Source organism: Platichthys flesus, chromosome 24 (genome assembly GCF_949316205.1).
Source record: "Platichthys flesus chromosome 24, fPlaFle2.1, whole genome shotgun sequence".
Classification (NCBI taxonomy): domain Eukaryota; kingdom Metazoa; phylum Chordata; class Actinopteri; order Pleuronectiformes; family Pleuronectidae; genus Platichthys; species Platichthys flesus.
In genome coordinates, this window is record NC_084968.1 from 5086901 (window position 1) to 5106144 (window position 19244).

Here is a 19244-nt window from a genome sequence, read left to right on the forward strand (position 1 = left end):
TTCCTACAAACCTTTCATAACAACCTCCTGATCACAGTGTGGAGTGGGAGAGATGTATACAGTGCCCGGCTACTCTTGTCAAGAGTTTTTGTGAAAGGGAAAAATGTGCAAAATGTTCAACACAGGACAACTGCCTCGGGTGTGTGACAGGCAGTTCTCTGGAACAGATGAAGGGACAGCGGCGCAAGGCAAGGTGCACGCCGTGGGGACGAGACATTGGGAGGAGATTGGATACAGACGCTCAGCCTTAAATATATCAGTTAATCAATATCAGAAGAATGAAAGGAGAGGAGGAAGGAAGCAAGTGAGGAAGTTCAAAGGCATGGTCATCTTTCTACCCGCAAAGTTTGTCACATCGCTACTCAGTCTGACGGAGGATCTGTGGGATCAGATCCACGTGAACCCTTTTGTACTCGCCCCGGGGCGTTGTGAAGAAAACCCCGCCACAGCATCTGGTGGAGGATCCAAACTGTACATTTTTATGTGTAAGAATCAAACAGACAAAATATTTGTAAATATTAAGTTTCTTGTTTTTTTTTTTTTTTTTCTTTTTGAGTGAATGAATGAAATGCTTATTTTGTGACGACAAAAGACAACAGGTGCAGTTTGCAAAAAAAAGAAGAAAAGTTGGTGAGTAGAAGTTGCTCACCACCAATCACTGTTCATTTAGTCACATTTTCTTTACGCTATCTTGTTCTCCCATTGCCCATCATGACGTGGGCATTCTGTAGCATCATCAGACACTGTAGCAGATTTCCCCCCCTCCCCACCCACCACATGACAGAGGGCCTGATGCTGTAGTTAGCATTAGCTGTTTTCCAATTAATATTAATATTAATGAATTTGAAACATGTAACTAAATTATGTGGTTTGCGATCATCGAAGCCTCAACTCATCTTCTCCCCCCCCCCCCCCCCCTTCATAATTTTGCATCGTTTTGTTTCCCAACGATCCACCCACTCCTGATGAATTCGTGCTGCGTGACTGCTGTGACATCCAGAGGCTAAAATACTGAGGAAAGCCAGCTTTGCCTTTTGCCAGCTCACTAATGTAATGGCCAGTGTCACGGTCAGGACTTTTAAAGAAGCGGTCAGTTAAATGTCAGCTCACTTCACATGTAGCAATGTTTACATGTTGCCACTCAATCACTTGTGGGACAGACATGAGGGCTTTGATACCATTAGATGCCTCATATCCTCATCGAGCGACGCCATCACACCTTCCGCCCAGCGTCTCCCATCCACACACTGTGTTGCGATGTGTTTGTGGAGGTTGTGTTGCTCTTACACTGACACGATGTAGCAGAAAAGAGTCCCGTGTTCCAATTGGTTGAGGGACAGACGGTGATATTTCATAGTGGGTCTGCTTGTATGTATGTGGACACACGCTGGGCCTAAGTAGCTCACTGCGGCCCTGAGGCTCGCCCATCGCCAGAGCTTGTGATGCACGAAAGCGCATGGTAAACAACTCACAATGACAATCACAAACCAGAAAATCCTCAGCTTGCCAAGTTGCACCTGTTGTCTTGTTTTTAAATTCTTTGTTGAATTCAGAAACCCAAGACTTGAGATGAAGAAAATGTTAAATAATGGAGTTTAAGAAAAAAAGATGATTATTAAAAAAAGTACAGTAAAACTATATAAATAAATGAGGTGATGATATTTCTGTTTACTTTAGAAGTTATTATACACTGTATGCTGTGATTCTGATCTGGGAAACATTAAAGACATTCATAGCCAGACTGCTGATTTTGTTTCTTTATTCAGACAGTTATTGGTTATTGAAAAAAACTCCACATATCCATTACATTTCCTTTATTATAAGTATACTATGCTATGTAACAAGTTATCATGAATCTGATTATTAGTACAACAAATATTATTTTTTTCACATTCATTTTAAAATAGGTATCAAATGCAACAGAATTCACACCAAAACATTATTGTTAAAATTTCTGCAATTGCAACACATAGACTCAAGTTCAAAACATGTTGTCCAGTGCAACACATCAACACAACAAACATCCATTGTTTTGATTATTATTACAAATTATTCAAAGTTGTAAGAATTGTAATTTTCTTTACCCTAGAAGGGGCCCTTTATATAGAAATAGTTTATATTTATATCAGGAGCAGGTCCTCTCTATGGAGGCCACCATGTTTTTTTACTGTAGTCCACACTGGACAAACTAAAAACCTTTTGAGTTTTTACTTCCACAGGTTCTCTTTCCTGTTTGGAAGGGGACGGTGATGTGAGGGTGTTCAGCTACAACATTTAACTTCACCACTAGATGTCACTAACTTCTACACACTGAACCCTGACTCGTTTTTTTTATTATTATTATTATTTAACGACATCAGGACCCAGTGTACAGTTGTTTTTTTTTCAGACATGTGAAAGTGTTATTCTCGTGAAGAAAATCTTAAATCTGTCTGGCTGTCACTCAACGGATTTGCGGTTATAGAGAAATTTCTAACTGTATGTCCTTACATCCTCATTGTTTCTCATCGTTTCTCATCACTTGTATGAGGGATGTGCTGGATCTCGGTAAGTTATTCTATTCTCCCTCTGTTTTCAACATATCGCAGTCACAGTAATATTAAAGCAAGTCCCAAAAGTCTCATGACAACATTTTACATTAACCAATTAATCGTGATATATTACAAAAAATTGAATTGAAATTTTAGCAGTATAATGAAGAATCACTCTTTAACTGTAACAGATCCATTTACAATCGTTTTTAAATCGCCATTTTGATGTATTGGATGTTCAAAATCGACGGAATACGATTTTATACATCACTACAGAACTAAAAGTCAGTACAGTAACACGGAAGTGTTTCAAATAACATATTAGAGTGAATTAACTAAAACTGAATGGTGTGAATATCAACAGAAGCAGCTTTTCTACTTAAACACACATTCAGCTGATCCTTGAACCAGTCTAGCAACTGGTGTTACATCAAAAAATATCCATAACCAAGCGAGCAACTAGCGTATCCAGTAGCATTAGCATTATAATTAACATTGATACATTGATATGACGCTTTGAAGCACATTGGGAACAATACACACCATTCTCAAAAGCTCTGCCTGTTGGTGTTTTATTACGAGAGACAACAGGCTAACATGCTACACTCAACACAAGCCCCCCCCCGTCGTTCTCAGTCGAGATACTAACGAAAAGCAGCTGATTCGTGTTGACACATGGGAACTGTTAATGTCCTCGGGCTGTCCTGAGCTGTTACGTACCAAGGAAAATCCATTTGCAGGTATTTCAGGAGGAAATCCCTAGCGGAAGTTGTGTCTCAATGATAGTGCCAACAAAGTGGATTTAATCAGGTTCACTTCTCTAATCAGATAGCATGTTGTCTCTCAGCTGATGTTAAATGACCCTTTGAGACTCTGTTGTGCCTGCAGATGTGTAATCTTTTTCCAGGTTGTAGGAATATCAGCAGGCTTTGCACCATATTCTTCTGCAAACTGCTTATTGAACTTTGCCATTACATATTTCCAGTAGTCTGATGCCTCGTAGCTTCCATCTGGAGGAATGTTCCAGTCTGGGAAAATAACTCTGTAATTTTTGTAAAAGTGATATTCACCTTTAGGAGCATCACAGATGAATCGGATGTCGCTCACCACTAATGACGAGCATATGTCAGTGGCTAGTTTTTCTGTTTTCTCCCACCTGTATCCATTCAGACCATTTGGCCTATGCAGTGGAGCCGTATGCACAGTATGGTTACCACCTCCAGACACACAGGCCACTGCACAGAAGGGACACTGTTTACCACATCCAATCACTTGTGTGAAAAGCTCATTCTGGGGCTTGACATCAAGATGTTTAAGTATCATCTGGATGTCTCTTATTTTAAACTCTTGCTTCAGAGCTTTTTCCATTTTATCCACAAACTCTGTGAACCAGTGAGCAAACTGCTCCTGGTTTGCTTTGTTCAGGATCATGAAAGCCCCAAGCGCATCTTGGGAAATGACCAGTGTATCACCAAGTTCCTGACAGAAGTTGTTAATGAATGTTTTCAAGTCAGCACTTGTTGTCTTTGTGGCCTTGTGGATTGCATCCTTTATGCTGCTGATACTTGAGTCAAGATGCTGATCCACTAGCTCAAACATCTTAGAATCTTTTGATAAGTGTTTCACGGTTTGGTCGAGTATCCACTCCTTTACATATCCCTCATATGACTGAATGTACCTTACGTACTCACTAAAGCTGTGCTTTGAGAGCAAATCCAGTAAAATGTCATTCTGGGAGTAGACTCTTGCAATGAACTGTGATTGTTTCCTCATTTCATGAATGATATCAGGACCCAGTTTACTGTAGACAAAGTTTTCAACTGCAGGCTTCAAACATTGTTTGGTGAATTCTTCTGCCTTCTTCTGGCTCTGGTCTCTTTGATGGAACACATCTTTAAAACTATCACAAAACTGTTTTTTGTTTTTGTTCAGACATAAGTGAGGGTCATTCTCCTTTAAGAAATCTTCGTGCATTTTCTGAAAGTGTCTGGCTGCAATGCCACAGATGTGCTGTTTCAGAGAAACTTCAAACTCAATGTTTACGTTTACATCCCGATTCTTTTGCAGCCTCTCATCAATTATGCGAAGGATCTCCTGGATGTAAGCATCAGAGTAGTTTTTAGTTTCTTTTGCATCTGCTTCAGGTGCATCTGTTTTCACTTTTTCTTGCACATACTGATTGCATTCATCTATGATGTTGTCAGCTATCTTTTGTACCCTGATTGTGGGATCTTGAATGGGTATCACATTGCTCACTATCTTTTTAGCCCCTTCCAACCATCCTTTGGCTTTATATTTGAAAGGTGTTTTGCCGCAATCTTGCAGGTTTCTTTGACTCAGCAATGCACATGCATGACTCCCTTTGTCTTTGAGATTTATTCTTAAGTAGTGGGCGACACTGGTGAAGACATTTGTTGGCTTTTGTTTGGGAAAAGACAGTTTCTTTACTGTTTCTTTCCACATAACATCAAATTCTTGGTTCAGTTCTTCATCTCCCATCTGCATGTTTTTCTTTCGACATTCATCGATCAGTGCACACACTGCTTCTTCAATTTCTTTTGTGTGATTTTCCTTGATTTTTTGAACTTCTGTCTGTCCCTGTTTGATTTCAGCCGCTGCTGTGAGTTGACTATACACAGAGTTCTGCATGTCTAGTCGAAGACTCCTTGCACTGTTTGCAAAGTCCTTTTTGTATCTTTCTACGAGATGGACATGGCCGTCTTTTTGCTCGAAATAGTTTTTCAGTTTTTCAAGAAGCTCTTCCTCCAATTCCGTCAGCTTTGTGAAAACTTCAATTTTCAAAGTCAAGATGAGTTCTTTCATGTCAACTATTTCAGATTTGGAAGCAGGTGTTCCTAAATTTGAGATAATTGTTTCAGCATTTGTTATCCACTTGTATATGGATTCTTTGAAGTCCCATTCCCAATTGTTGAATTCTGTGCATAGCCTCATGTATGCTTCAGCCACTAGACTGTTTCTGAAGCTGAAGATGAAGTTTTCATGCTTCACTGCTCTCCACAGGCTTGACATCCACTCTTTAAACTTCAAGATGTCATTAGCAGAGGACTCACAGTTTCCTAGTATCTGTGTGATGTTTTTCTTGAACTGATATACAGCTTCGCTGTACCCTGCATTGACTGGTGCCATTGGTGGGTTTCCATTCCAGAGTCCAGGAATGTACCAGTTCCCGGTTTCTGGATTGTAGTCCATGACATCAGTGAAGCAGGTGTTCTTTTCTTTCTTCTCCATTTTGGCTGCTGCCTGTGTCATCTCGTTTAACTGATCCAAGAGCAGTTTCCTCTCTCTTAGGGTGTTCTCATTGGCTGAAACATCTGACACATTCTGGTGAACAAACTGACATTTAGGCTTTTTGCCCACCTCTTTCATCCTGAGAAACGCATGCACAACTATCTGTAGGATGTCCTTCATTTGTGTGGAATTCTCCATTGCAATATTGACAATGGTGATGTCACTCAGCCCCACAACAAGTGTTGCAAGCTCATTGTCGTGCTCATGGCTATCATCCAGTTGTGCAAGCTCTGCTGACTTTAAGCCCTCAGTGTCAATGATGACCATGAAGTCACAGTTGAGGTCTTTTTTGACATCTTCATCGATTCTGATGAGCAACATAAAAGCACCTCGAGTGCATCGGCCAGTGCTGACTGCAAACTGCACTCCAAACATGGTGTTAAGAAGAGTGGACTTTCCTGTGCTCTGAACTCCAAGAACCGTGACAACCAGTATCTTGTTCTTTGGAGACACCAGTTCATTGAGCTGGGAGAGAACATCACTCACCCATGTGAGAGGTATGTTGGATGCATCTCCATCTACAAGCTCCAGGGGAAATCCATCAAGCAACAATCCTGCACAGATTTGGGGCAGATGCTGTAGTTGTTTACGTGACAGATCTTGTTCTGGAAGGGAAACTGAAGCTTCATAAATCTGACCCATTTCACGGAAGAAGTGTTCAGTTCCCAGTGAGCTGCTGGAAAGCTCTTTATCAATGTCTTTGATGGCCTCTTTGTTGACTGCATCTTTGCATTTTTCTTTGTACTGCTTCCTGAGGCCAGACAGTTTTTCTCGAGACAGGTTATCAAGGTTCATTCGCATCCATTTCAGGAAATAACGTCTCTCTATGCCTGGGCTTGATATTGCACTGATGAAAAACATCATGGCATCTGACATGTTTACAGAGCTCTGCTTCTTCCGAAGTTTTCTTTTCTCTTTCTGAAGCCCTGCTTTGTACATTTCTATGTCTTCAGATCCAAGATTTTTTAGTCGAAACTCTTCCTTCTCTAAAATTGTCAACTCCTTCCATATTTCGCCATGCAAGGGTAGCTGAGTGTCTTTGTAGTCAAGGGTGTTTTGAATTTCTGATGTTATGGCATCTGCATTTTCCTTGGCAGTCTGACATTCTGGACAGTCTTCATCAACCAAGATTCCCAATTCAGGGGCAATGTCAGCCATCTTCTCAATGCACATCTTCTTCTTTGATTTCTGAATAACATCGTTGACTTTTTTCCGCAATCCTTGGACAAAGTCTGCATAATTTTTCTGCTTGGTCTTTATAATGATGTTGTCTTTACTCAAGCCCAGCTTTGTTGCTACTGTTTTGAGAGCATCCATACTAAAGCATTTGCTTTGTTGGTTACCGACCAAAAACATTTGTGTCTTGTGGTGGAGGTTGGTTAGCAGCTTGCACTCAGGGTCCAAATTGTCAAAGAACACAAACACTGCTGCAGATGTCTGACACAAGAATGAAAACTGAGTTTCAAATGAGGCAATGTCCCCACGAAGGTTAGCTACAGCTAATGGCTCACTGAAAAAATCTATGTTTTTTTTGCCGGAAGGAAGGTACCAAGTTATTTCAGTCAGTCCATTGGATATGCTTCTGGGGGTGTCACCACACTTCATATCATGGTGAACAAAATAGTCATGGTACTCTTCAGAATTGCTTAAAAGCTTATTGAGAATCTCTGACTTGGACATGGAACATTCCCCCAGTCTCACAAAAGATATCATTGGAATTTCAGAGAGAACAATTCTTTCTTCAGTAAAACCCTTGGATTGTAAAAGTGACTGAGGTCTGTAGGTTTTAACAATGTCTCTCATGGCCCAAAGCATGAGTTTGCACTGATCTGTGTCACAATCTGGAAGCAGGAGAGGCACAGAAAACTGACACATGGACATTTTGAGGGCCATTTCCTGTTGCACAAACCCATCAGAACACAGAAAGAGAGCAGTGATTACGTCAAGGGGGTTTACCTTGTCACCTGAGTCTGTAATGTCGCACAGATTATCAAAGTCAGATTCAGTTGTTTCTGTTGCGCCGTCATTGGATGATTCACATTCTGATTGTAAATTTCTCGCTGTCACATTAACCATCATTAGTTTCTTTAAGAAATACCATGGAAGATCTGAGGGACACCTGGCAGGTTCATCAGTGATGGCCTTCAGGTCAATCTGGAGTATTTTGCTCAGTGTTAGCTTCTTTGTGTAGTGCTGCTTCAAGCCCAGATCCTCCAACAAGGTCTGCAGTTGTGTCTCTGTGGGCATGAAAACAATGATTATTAATCAGGCATACATCTGCCAAGATCAAAGGTCTATCTCAGCATGTTAAAGAGAGAGTGAAAACCTCCCCCTGATGCCGTATACCTGCACCTAAATTTAATGGGTTCCTCCCTGATCCATACCCCATTCTTCCATGAAGCTAAATTGAATTTCACTCGCTTACATATATCAATTCTCTAATTCTGTCAGATCTTTTCCATCAAGATCTATGAATTATTTCCTGATTTTTGTTATAATTCATGCAGTGTTTTTTTTTGTAATCCTGCAAACTAACAAGAAACAAACATAGAAACACAGATGAAAACACCCTGTCCTTGGTAAAGATAAATAGGTTAAATCATTCTACATAGATACAAACATATATTGAGGCCATATGCCTTAGGGGCTGTTTGATCATATCATATTAGTGTCCCTGTGGTCAGGTAGGACCAGTAACGTTGATAGTATTTCCTGTGAAGTGCCAGTGCCAGACCCAATTTGTCGTTTTTTGTCTCTTTTTTTTCACTGTTTTTTGTTCACATTCATTAAATACATATTACCTCTAATTTTACGCTCTCTAACTTGACCATTCATAAATAGCAGCTGAACTATTTATTTCTGTTATGGTTTTTGTTTGTGCTTGTTAATGTTTTGACGCAGTTGGTCTTTTTTGGGAGAAGGTAGCGACTTTGTCATTGTAGTAGTGGACTGTAAATTAATTTCTCCAAATATTTTTCTTCACAGACTACAGTAATAAAGTCATATTTGACTCTTTAATAAAAATGTTTGAATAATTAACATTTCAAAACTAAAATGTCACTCTGTAGAGTTAATTTGCCCAACAAGGCCCAACAGTTTCCTTGAAACCCTGAAGCCAAATGGAATCCTCCTCGAACAAAGGAGCAGATACTGGTCCTGCTGCTGGGTTTATGCTCTTCCTGTCCAGCTCTCCCCAAGCAACAGACTCATAAATGGAATAAGAAAATATCTCCTGATGAAAAGGCCTTGCCTTACACGTATAAAAGACACCAACAAAGGTGTCAAGAGAGCTTTCGGAGATAAGAGTCGACGCAGGTGTTGATGTAATGTAAAGAAAAACTAAAGATCTCCACAGCAGAGTTTATGTTGCATCTTGACTCTGCCTGCTTTGCCGCCATGCAGCTTCACGCTCCGGAGATTTCTGTGATGTTGTGAACGGGTCAAAGCAGAGGATCTCCTGCAACCTGATTTGTTGATTGGCTCTCTGGCCACTGGATGGAGTTAATATGTAACTAACATCTTTGTTAGAAGTTGACCTTTGGTGCATTCATGTTAACTTAAAGTTTCAGCATGTAAGCTTTAGTGATATCTAGTGGTGCAGTTCCATGCTGTAGCTGAACACCCCTCACCTCACCCTCACTCTCCAAACATAAAAGAGAACCTGTGGTAGATTCAACTCTAAAACAGTGTTTAGTTTGTCTGGTCTTTGCTACTGTCAAAACATGGTGGCCTCCGTAGAGAGGAGCCGCTCCTGATGTAAATATAAAGTATTTAAATATAAATGGCCCATTCTATGTTAAAGAAAACAATAATTTGAACACAGTATTGACAACATAAAGGATGATTCATTTCTGCCAATATATCCCTTACACCTGAATCTTAAACACTGGACCTTTTAATAGAGGAGGCTTGTGTTTCCTGTACTGTTTGTTTGTCATTTGACTTGCTTTGGTGTCAAATTGGTCATCTAAAAAAATGATTCATGAAATATCATAGATCTGTATTTATCATTGCGATCAGTCAAAAGTTACATCCTAAAATATGCCCTACTATAGTTTTGATATTAATAGATACATCACATATATAACAAGAATTATAAATATATTATGGTGGGTCTTACAGTTTAAATTTACACTGGCATGCTGTAAAGTTATTATAATTTCATGAACTAGTAGCATGATTAAAAAAGAATGTTGCACATATTGATTATTTAAGACTGCATCATGCATTGGTGAAGCATCTCATTGAATTCATTTCTTGTTTTGGGATTTATTTCTTCACAGTTTTTATTGCAACTACTATTTTCTTTCACTTACGTGTATTGGCAGATGTTCCGATTGGCGTATTTCTGGTTCCAGTACTGCCCTGAACATCTACAGTGCTGGAGTCCTCCATGGTCCCACTGCCTCTGAGTGGGTCACTGCAGGGATCTGAAACAGTCCTTGTGCCTGAACTGAGAGGTGTTTCTTCTTCTGGTGGAGAAACATCTGTCATAAGAGAAGAGAAAGGAATACCTCTCAGTACCTCCAGATCACACCATGTTCTTCTGTTCACTGGACTGGCACACTTACAGTTAGACTGTGTTGTTGAGGGATCCTTCTCCTCACTGTCAGGCTCAGGGAACGTATCGTTGGCGTCAGTGAACTTAATAATTGAGAAAAATACAAAAAGCAGTTTAAGGTGTAATTAATCGACTCATAATCCCGTTCACAATCGCTAACTGTAAAATTGTAACTATAAAAACATGCTGTTTACCTCTTCCTCCTCTGAGCTATCCATTCTTGGTCCAGTGTCAGTCGTGTCTCACTCAGTCCAGATTATTAAATCTACTTCTCTCTTAAAGTAATCAGAAACAAGTTGCATGTTTAGTTATAGGCCAAGTAAAGTCAAAGAACAAAACTCTGAGCAGAGTGCCTGATGGGTAGAGGCCATGAAACATGATGGATAAATTAATCAATTTTTTCACAATACAACAAGTTATCAATCTATCATCAGAATAAAAGTATTTGACATATTATTTAAGATTAAGATACATTTATTTATCCCAAACACGCACAGGCACACTCATGCAAGGAGGGAAATTTAACCTCTGCTTTTAACCCATCTGGTGCAGGACACACAGAGCAGTGAGCAGCCATGTACAGCGCCCGGGGAGCAGATGTTGGGGGAGTAAGGTGCCTTGCTAAGGGGCACTAGACAGTGTAGGGAGAATCCTCATGGATTTTTGGACAAATCAATCCAGGTTCGTCTTTTTGTTTTTTCTCCATGGAGTCGAGCCAGAGATGAACCAGAGACCTTTCTGCCCAAGTTTCTGCCACTAGTCCACCGCCTCTCCTATTTAAATTATTGAATTGATTGAAGTAGTGATGTATAAGTGATGTGATACTGCTATAGTTGGTTTGAGGTGGAGTTAATTTCATTGAAAAGTTTTATCCTTAAAAAAATTACAATGCATCATATTTTATAAGCCAATCATGGTTTGAATGTCAAATCTACAACAGTAAAATAATAGCGTCAGCTGTCCTGCAAATGAAGTTGAGAAGAGAGTACAGCTTTTACTGTCAAATATAAGGAACTTAACGGAAGTCATTTCTCACTTGAACTATTTGGAAATAAAAAAAGAATCATCTTAAAGTGACCTCTTTTGGCACAATGATAAACATACTTTCTCAAACTGAACTCATGAACTTAATTATAGATAAACACTTCTTCACAACAAATAAATCATTAACTTAATTTCAAATAAAAGATCAACAGAAAAATTAAAATATTTATCAATTTCATTTTCCATTTTTGCATTACATGCTTTTATTTTGAAAGTGTTCCGGTAGAGACGCGGACTTCCATTCATGAATCTGTAACTTCACAACTGAAAAGTATATATATAGCTCAACCCCGACTCCTTTGTTTGAGTTTTCCAGGCGGCAGTGATGACAGGTCGGGTCAAACTGTCCTGGTATAGGGGAGACTCAGGATTTTTGGGATAATGAAATGTAATAGCCTACTGAATATAAAATTGAGTTCATGAACTTACACTAATATTTTATTGAATATTTACTAAATAACTATTTTTTAAAGGATTTTTGAATGGATGCTCATTTTAAATATATAAAAAAAAAATCTCAAGTACCCCCTGGAATGCCTTCACGTACCCCCATTTGAAAACCACTGCTGTAGACAAGCGATTTAAAATTAGAGAAAAAAAGTTGTGATATAGTTTGAAAGCTTCAACATTAGAGCTTCAGAAATGAATAACACGATACATCCATCTGGGACGAGTACGATATTTGTTGTCCATGCACAGGAGTTAGGTGCTTGAGTTTTGAGAGCTTAGCATGGGAATTCAGAATAGCTTGTTAGTCAAGGGCTTAAAAAAGGTTGACTGCACTGAAGTTTGACACTTCGAAATAAACACCCTTTAATGGCTGGTGTAATATTGTAGTACAATAACAACATCCACTTAACCTGTCAAGCAGATACACATTTCCTGCTTGAAGACTCACATTGCCACATGCCAAGTTTGTATCGGCAGTATCAGGACACAATGCTTGTCACTTGTTCAAATAATAATGGTTGTTCTCTGACAAAATAAAAGATGAAACATTCTAGGAACTCACCTTTGTAGAGATCTGCCACAGTTTTTCATCCAGGATTCGTAGTTGTCCTGTTGCTTTAGATACAACATCACACTTCGCTGCATATGCCAATACAGACCTGTGCTAGCAGACACCCTCCTTTTATTCTGTTGGTCAAAACACTTTCACTTTTGGTTTGATCATGTGATTTCCCAGAATAAAACAAAGAGAAGTTTCCAGGAAAGGAAAAATATGGTAGTTGAAAAATCCTCAGCTGTCTTAGGGTGTTTCTGTTCCCTGTGTTTCAGAATTCATTTGTGAGGAAATCAATGTAGACCAAGCAGGAATCACACAATGTTATACACAAATATTCACTAAGAAAGATTTTGTGTAAATTAAAGTTAGTCTGGATTCCAGCTGCTGAGCCCCACTCACAATTTGACAGGATTGAGTTCTTTAGTTTGCAAAATCTCAAAACTCAACTTTTTGAATGAGTTCTTTGTTCTTTTCTTTCAGAATAACATCTGTTTACTGCTCTGTAAAGGTGGAAATAATCAGGTTGACGGCTTGTTTCACTCCTAATGTCTGATTTATTGAATAAAAAGGCACAAAGGGAACATGTCAACATTATAAATTAAACAATCACACTTAAAAAGGTCTTGAGGGGTTCGATGTGTGAAAGGGGGGGGTATCTATGTATGACACCATCAAACTGAGTGCTCCTCACGCCTCCCTCCCTTCCTGAGCGTCAACAGAGCGACGGTGGCCCCTTTGTGTCAAAATGCCAGTCGACCTCACTGAGCGGTCTTCTGTAAACAGTAGTTGATAGTTTACATGCAGGAAATGTGTTACCACGCTGTGGTAGTGCTTCATTAATGACACGAGGTAGCTGAGTTAGCTGAATGCTAATGCGGGCTAACGTTAGCAAATAGACTCGTTCAGAAGACACGTGATTTCTCGTTTTACACACAAACAGCTGAGAGCTGCACTGAGGTGTGGAGGAGGAAGAGGAGGAGGAGGAGGAGGAGCACTGACACTACACAGGTTTTTGTTTTTATTACGTTACTACATGGTCTCGTCGGTGTCAACAAGAAAAATGCAACAAAGTGTTTTTATACCACAGCTCTGTGTTGACATCTCACCGAGTAATGTTAATGTAGCATTAGCTGTCTCAGACACCCCTGAATAATTATTATATGATATATATGCTTTGTTACAATAATAATTTGTCACGTTTTACATAGTGAGCTGGATAAAAAACATTACAGCGTACGACCCCTAATAACTGAGATTATCATATAACCAACATAACATAATCTAATATTAAAGCCTCCTCTGAGTTTTGTGAGAATTCAATATTTTAGCTGTTCTGGGGTCTAACTGTATTCTTTGCAATAAAGACAGGAGGGGGGGCCTTGAGCAGGTTGGGCCAGTTATAAGGCCTTTATACAAATGATTTATAAATAACCCTTGCTGCATAGTGTTAATAATGAATCTTATAATTGTTCTGAATTCTAACTTTTGGTATTAAACCATTATTCCCTTAGACTCATCACATCACATATATCTCAAGCAGCTGTCTGATAAGTTCTGGAGGTCGAACAGAGTGACTTTGTTGACATTGTTTTGTTTCGTTGTTTTGGTTTCGAGGATCCTAATGTTTACATCAACAGGACTTTGTTTGGATATAGCAGGAACATCATATTCCTTTCTCCAATGGCCTACATGGCATCAGCTGTGTCAAGGCCTTTCATGAAGAGAACATTTTGATTAGCAACTATCAGAGTAGTAGTAGCGTCACGGAGAGCAGCTTCTTGTCACTTCCTGGATTCCTTGACAAGAGGCGGGGGACTACAGCTGCGGACCAATAAGGGAGAACCAAATTGATTTGCGGTGACTCCCCTTCAATCTTTCATAACCAATCATATTAAATCTACTGTTATAATTATATCAAACCCCCTTTGTTCGGGGCCATTATTAACTACCTATTGCTAACTGATTTAGCCTAGGCTGTGATAATTGTCCATAGCTATGTTGTTCAACTTTCATTGCATCTCAATAAATACTTAAAATGGACCAGTCCGGCTCATCTCTTATTTAGGATAAACCAACACGCATTACAGTTTCTCTTTTGTTTGTTTTCAGACACTTACTGAAGAGATGCGTGTGGAGCAGCAAAGGGGCTGACCGCTGCAGACATGGTGACCCACCTTCTGCTGGAGTACCATGGTGTTCCTATGAACTGTAGGGACACACCTTTCAGACAGCCAGAGGAAATGCTCTGGTCAGGATCCTGAAAACTGTCTGAGTCTACCACTGTACTTCTCCCAGTACCAGGACACAGTCATTTTTGCAAGTCCCAAGTAAGTCTCAAGTCTTTGCCCTCAAGTCCAGAGTCAAGTCCCAAGTCAAGACAGGCAAGTCCCGAGTCAAGTCCAAAGTCAAGACTGACAAGTCTCAAGTCAAGTCCAAGTCCTGCAGTTTGAGTTTTGAGTCTTTTCGAGTCCTTTTGATCACTGAGTAATAATATATTTACACGGATCATGTATGCTTTTAAAATCCGTATTTATTTATTTATTAAAACAAGTGCAATTGAAATTACAGAAAAAAATTGTGCCAACATCGCACTTCCCTATTGCACTATTAACCAGTCATTTTTTAACATTTAACTCATATTTTGCAAGAATATTCTTCATTTTAAACCACTCCTACAGAATGAACACATTTGAAAAAACAGGTGCAACTGTTATTATTTGTACAAAAGTGCTAACATTGTATTTTGCATTTTAACTAGTTCCACAGCAGTTTCTGTCCTGTCCTGTGTTTATCTCATCTCATTTATCTCACCTCATATTGTCTGTGTGTGTGTGTACATGTGAGAAACATAACAAATACATGAACATGAACATTTCTGTCCTGTCCTGTGTTTATCTCATCTCATTTATCTCACCTCATATTGTCTGTGTGTGTGTGTACATGTGAGAAACATAACAAATACATGAACATGAACATTTCTGTCCTGTCCTGTGTTTATCTCATCTCATTTATCTTACCTCATATTGTCTGTGTGTGTGTGTACATGTGAGAAACATAACAAATACTTGAACATAACAATGAACAGGGTTGTGCTTTTAATATGTCAGGGCCCTATGCTGAATTGCATTTGCAAAAGACCAAATTGGCCAAAAGTCTGTCAGTCATTTGTGCACGATGTGGACGTAGTATGATTCCACCTAGTGCCGCTGCGAGCCATTTTGGTGCCCTAAGCATAACTCCTCTATAATTACATTAAATAATCATCAATAAGTACAAACAAGAATAGTCAATCTTCTTTAACTTTTTTTGAGCAATTTAATATATCTCTTGTTCTGCCTTTTTTGTGATATACATGGCTAAAAGGTACCTAATATTTCTATACTGAAATAATATCGGCATTATAATTGTAAGCTAATTTATTTAATGACGTTATTGTTGAGGGTTGATTTGTATTTCCGGTTTTAAGAGGGTTGTTGGTAGTGACTCTTATTTTGAAAGGGGGTTTTAAAGGAAGTGGGTGCTGTGATGAGTGAAGTTGTAAAATGAACGGAGAATAGACGGGTGTGCTGTCCCGAGCGCATGACCTGCTCTCGTGTCCTTTGTCGGCTGAAGCCGGACTTATGATACAACCAAACGCTCGGCTACATAATTATAATAACTATGATCATTTTTCAGTTGCTTTTTTTTGGTGCCCCCTCAGGACTTGGTGCCCGACGCACAGCGCGTAGTGCGCGTTTTGGGAGCGGCGGCGCTGCACACACACACACAGACGCACACAAACACGATGACAGATACAGAGCGCTCCTTAATAACATACTTTTGAATCTTTGTGTTTTGGGGAAAAGAGCAAGTCTTATCAAGTCAAACGGCTCAAGTCCAAGTGAAGTCACGACTCATTGATGTTGAAGTCCAAGTCGAGTTGCAAGTCTCTTTACAGTTTGTCAAGTCGAGTCTAAAGTCATCAAATTCATGACTCGAGTCTGACTCGAGTCCAAGTCATGTGACTCGAGTCCACACCTCTGTCTTTCAGTGTTTCAAACCTGTTGGTATCATCATGTCTAAATGAGATGTGTCTCTCCATCATTCCAGATGTCTTGTAGACAGTGTGTTACCAGGGTCTTCATCTAAATTCCTCCAGCGAGAGCAAGAAAGCCGGTTGTGCTTCAGTGTGCAAGCCTTCCACTTCAAGCAGGATTCTGGGGAACAGGTAACAACACCTCATTGGGTAGTTGTCCCGTTATTATTTTCCAAAAGACAATTGACACTGGAGTAACCATATTTGCACAAAGATACTATTTGTGGAATTCATCGCTGTTATTTTTAATCTCATCCTACAGCAGTCTATTGTCAGCCAAGCACTTTTCAGTTGCGTTATGATTAATCACCCACAAGTGTATTTATCACATTCCTGAAATCAATAATAGATCACATGTTCTGAATGTAATGAATAACTTTTATTCATTTGGCTTTGTTCTTCAAGATGTTCATCAGCTGCCACCTGAGGGCCACTCTGAAACAAAACTCCCAGAGCCGCCTGAACAAAGCCTGCTTCTTCCACAGGCCCACATTCAGGTTAGGCTGCATCTAGTGACGTTCAGTTTTGAATCAGTTCGTCATGCTTTGGTCTGAACTAGTGCTGCACAATTAATCTAATATTCATCAATAGCCCAGGCAGTTATATTAGATTAGAATTCCTATCTATGCAATGGAGAGATATCGGATGGTTCTGTTTAAATATTGTTGTAAAGTGGGAGTTACTTTTAAGTATTTGATGTGACACAATCACTGTGAAAGGGATCTATTGACAAAAACTGAATATAAAATAATCCTAGTGATGTTTTCACTAGTGTGTTCCATCTCAATTGTAAAAAATGTTTTCTTTACCCTGGAATTTACCCTTTTATGTTTAAATACTTTATATTTACATCAGGAGCAGGTCCCCTCTACGGAGGCCGCCATGTTTTTTACAGTAGTCCAAACTGGACAAACCTCTTTGAATTTTTATGACAACTGAAGCTACCACAGGTTCTCTTTCATGGAAGGGGAGGGTGAGCTCAGGGGTATTCAGCTGCAACATGAAAATTCACCACTAGATATCAATATAATTCTACACAGAGAACCTTTAAGACATTAAGCATGCTTTTCCCTAACCTCCATTGTGTTAGTGTGGTTAATGTTTTTACTGTGCTGTTGCATCAAATGTGGTTATGGATTCCACTGGAGCGTGTGATGCATGGCCCATCAGATAATGATTTATTTGTGGTATGATGACTTCCTTAGTTGGCTCTTTTCAACATAGACAGAGAGATGAATTAAAACCAAAGCCTGCTTAGATAATTGAGGTTCTTTCTTTTAAATATTGAGGAGGAGAAGGAGAAGGAGGAGGAGGAACCACTGGGACCTGACTGAAGCTACACAGGTTTATGACTTGTTGATGTCAACAAGACCAATACAACAAAGTGTTTTTATACCACAGCTCTGTGTTGACATCTCACTGAGTAATGTTAATGTAACATTAACTGTCTCAGAAACCACTGAATAAATATTATATGAATACTGTATGTTACAGAAATATTTTGTCATTGTGTTACATATGTGGGATAAAAAACATTACAGATTGTATCCCTAATAACTGACTTTATCATATAACCAACATAACATAGATCTCATATTAAGCCTCCTCTGAGTTTCTCCTTTGTTTGTTTTCAGACACTTACTGAAGAGATGAGTGTGGAGCAGCACAGGGGCTGACCGCTGCAGACATGGTGACCCACCTTCTGCTGGAGTACCATGGTGTTCCTATGAACTGTAGGGACACACCTTTCAGACAGCCAGAGGAAATGCTGTGGTCAGGATCCTGAAAAGTGTGTGAGTCCACAACTGTACTTCTCTGCCTACAAGTGTTTTACATATTCACACAGGCAGTACCAGGAGGATGTTAGGGTATCAGACCGCTCTGGAAGCTTCATATAGTACCACAGGTATTCACACAACTGCATAAAAGTGCAGAAGGATATCAAATTCCCTGTTTGTGCAAACTTACTTGGCCAATAAACCTGATTCTGATCTGATTTGGGTTATTATTATTACTTCTGTTATATCTTTTTGATTCATTTGTTTTTCTATTACTATTTTCACACATTTGCTTTGAAATTGTGAATTGTTTCATGAATATATTCATATGAGAATATCTTACAGCGTTTGAATTCCACAAGAGGTACAAAAAAAAAGTTAGTTATTTAAAATGCATATTTAAAAAAAAATATATATTTGTGTAGTCTTGTGAAGCGGAAATTCAGGTTTTCAACTATTCAATATCTGATATACATGTTAACTTTGAACATGGACTGTGGATGTGAGTGATTTATTTCAAATGCAAGTTGTGGAAACAACGACATTACTGAAGCGTTTAAAACTATAGATATGGTGAAATGGCAGTCAGAAAGGAGAGACAACAACAAAGAATAGAAGAAATAAACTTTTGTTGATAATAAAACAGAAGCGAATAAACATTGCAATATTCATTCCAATGGAAACTCCATTGCTAAACAAAGCTGGATATGAAAAAGGTTTTTTTTCATTGGAGTTGATGTATCAGGGTCAGAAATCTGTAAAAGAACCATAAGAAAAAAAGTGATACATGACACAGTTGTCTTCTCCTGTAATATGTAATTTCACATCCTTAGGTGGTGGGAAGTTCACTAACATTGTATTTCTAGTGCATAGTAATAAAACTAATCTATCAAACAACAGATTGAATTCATGTTGATGTGGTAAATTACCTGTTCAACAG

General features: G+C 39.1%; 1 protein-coding gene and 1 long non-coding RNA gene across 4 annotated transcripts; one reads left to right on the forward strand and one right to left on the reverse strand.

Moving 5' to 3' along the window:
• Positions 1–1745: 1745 nt before the first annotated feature.
• LOC133949771 (interferon-induced very large GTPase 1-like) lies at positions 1746–12560 on the reverse strand. Its single transcript, XM_062383752.1, has 5 exons — positions 12458–12560; positions 10596–10676; positions 10412–10484; positions 10157–10327; positions 1746–8077 (listed from the first exon to the last, which is right to left on the reverse strand). The coding sequence occupies exons 2-5, from the start codon at positions 10617–10619 to the stop codon at positions 3375–3377; spliced, it is 4971 nt and encodes a 1656-aa protein (XP_062239736.1). The 5' UTR covers positions 10620–10676; positions 12458–12560; the 3' UTR covers positions 1746–3374.
• A 667-nt stretch (positions 12561–13227) lies between these two features.
• Positions 13228–18522, forward strand: LOC133949778 (uncharacterized). Of its 3 annotated transcripts, XR_009920186.1 has the most exons (5): positions 13228–13459; positions 14561–14778; positions 16541–16658; positions 16932–17023; positions 18161–18522. It is a non-coding gene; the product is annotated as an uncharacterized LOC133949778 (long non-coding RNA). The 3 variants fall into 3 exon arrangements; XR_009920184.1 differs by having other exon boundaries at positions 14561–16658; XR_009920185.1 differs by lacking the exon at positions 13228–13459 and adding an exon at positions 13481–14308 and having other exon boundaries at positions 14561–16658.
• Positions 18523–19244: the final 722 nt, after the last annotated feature.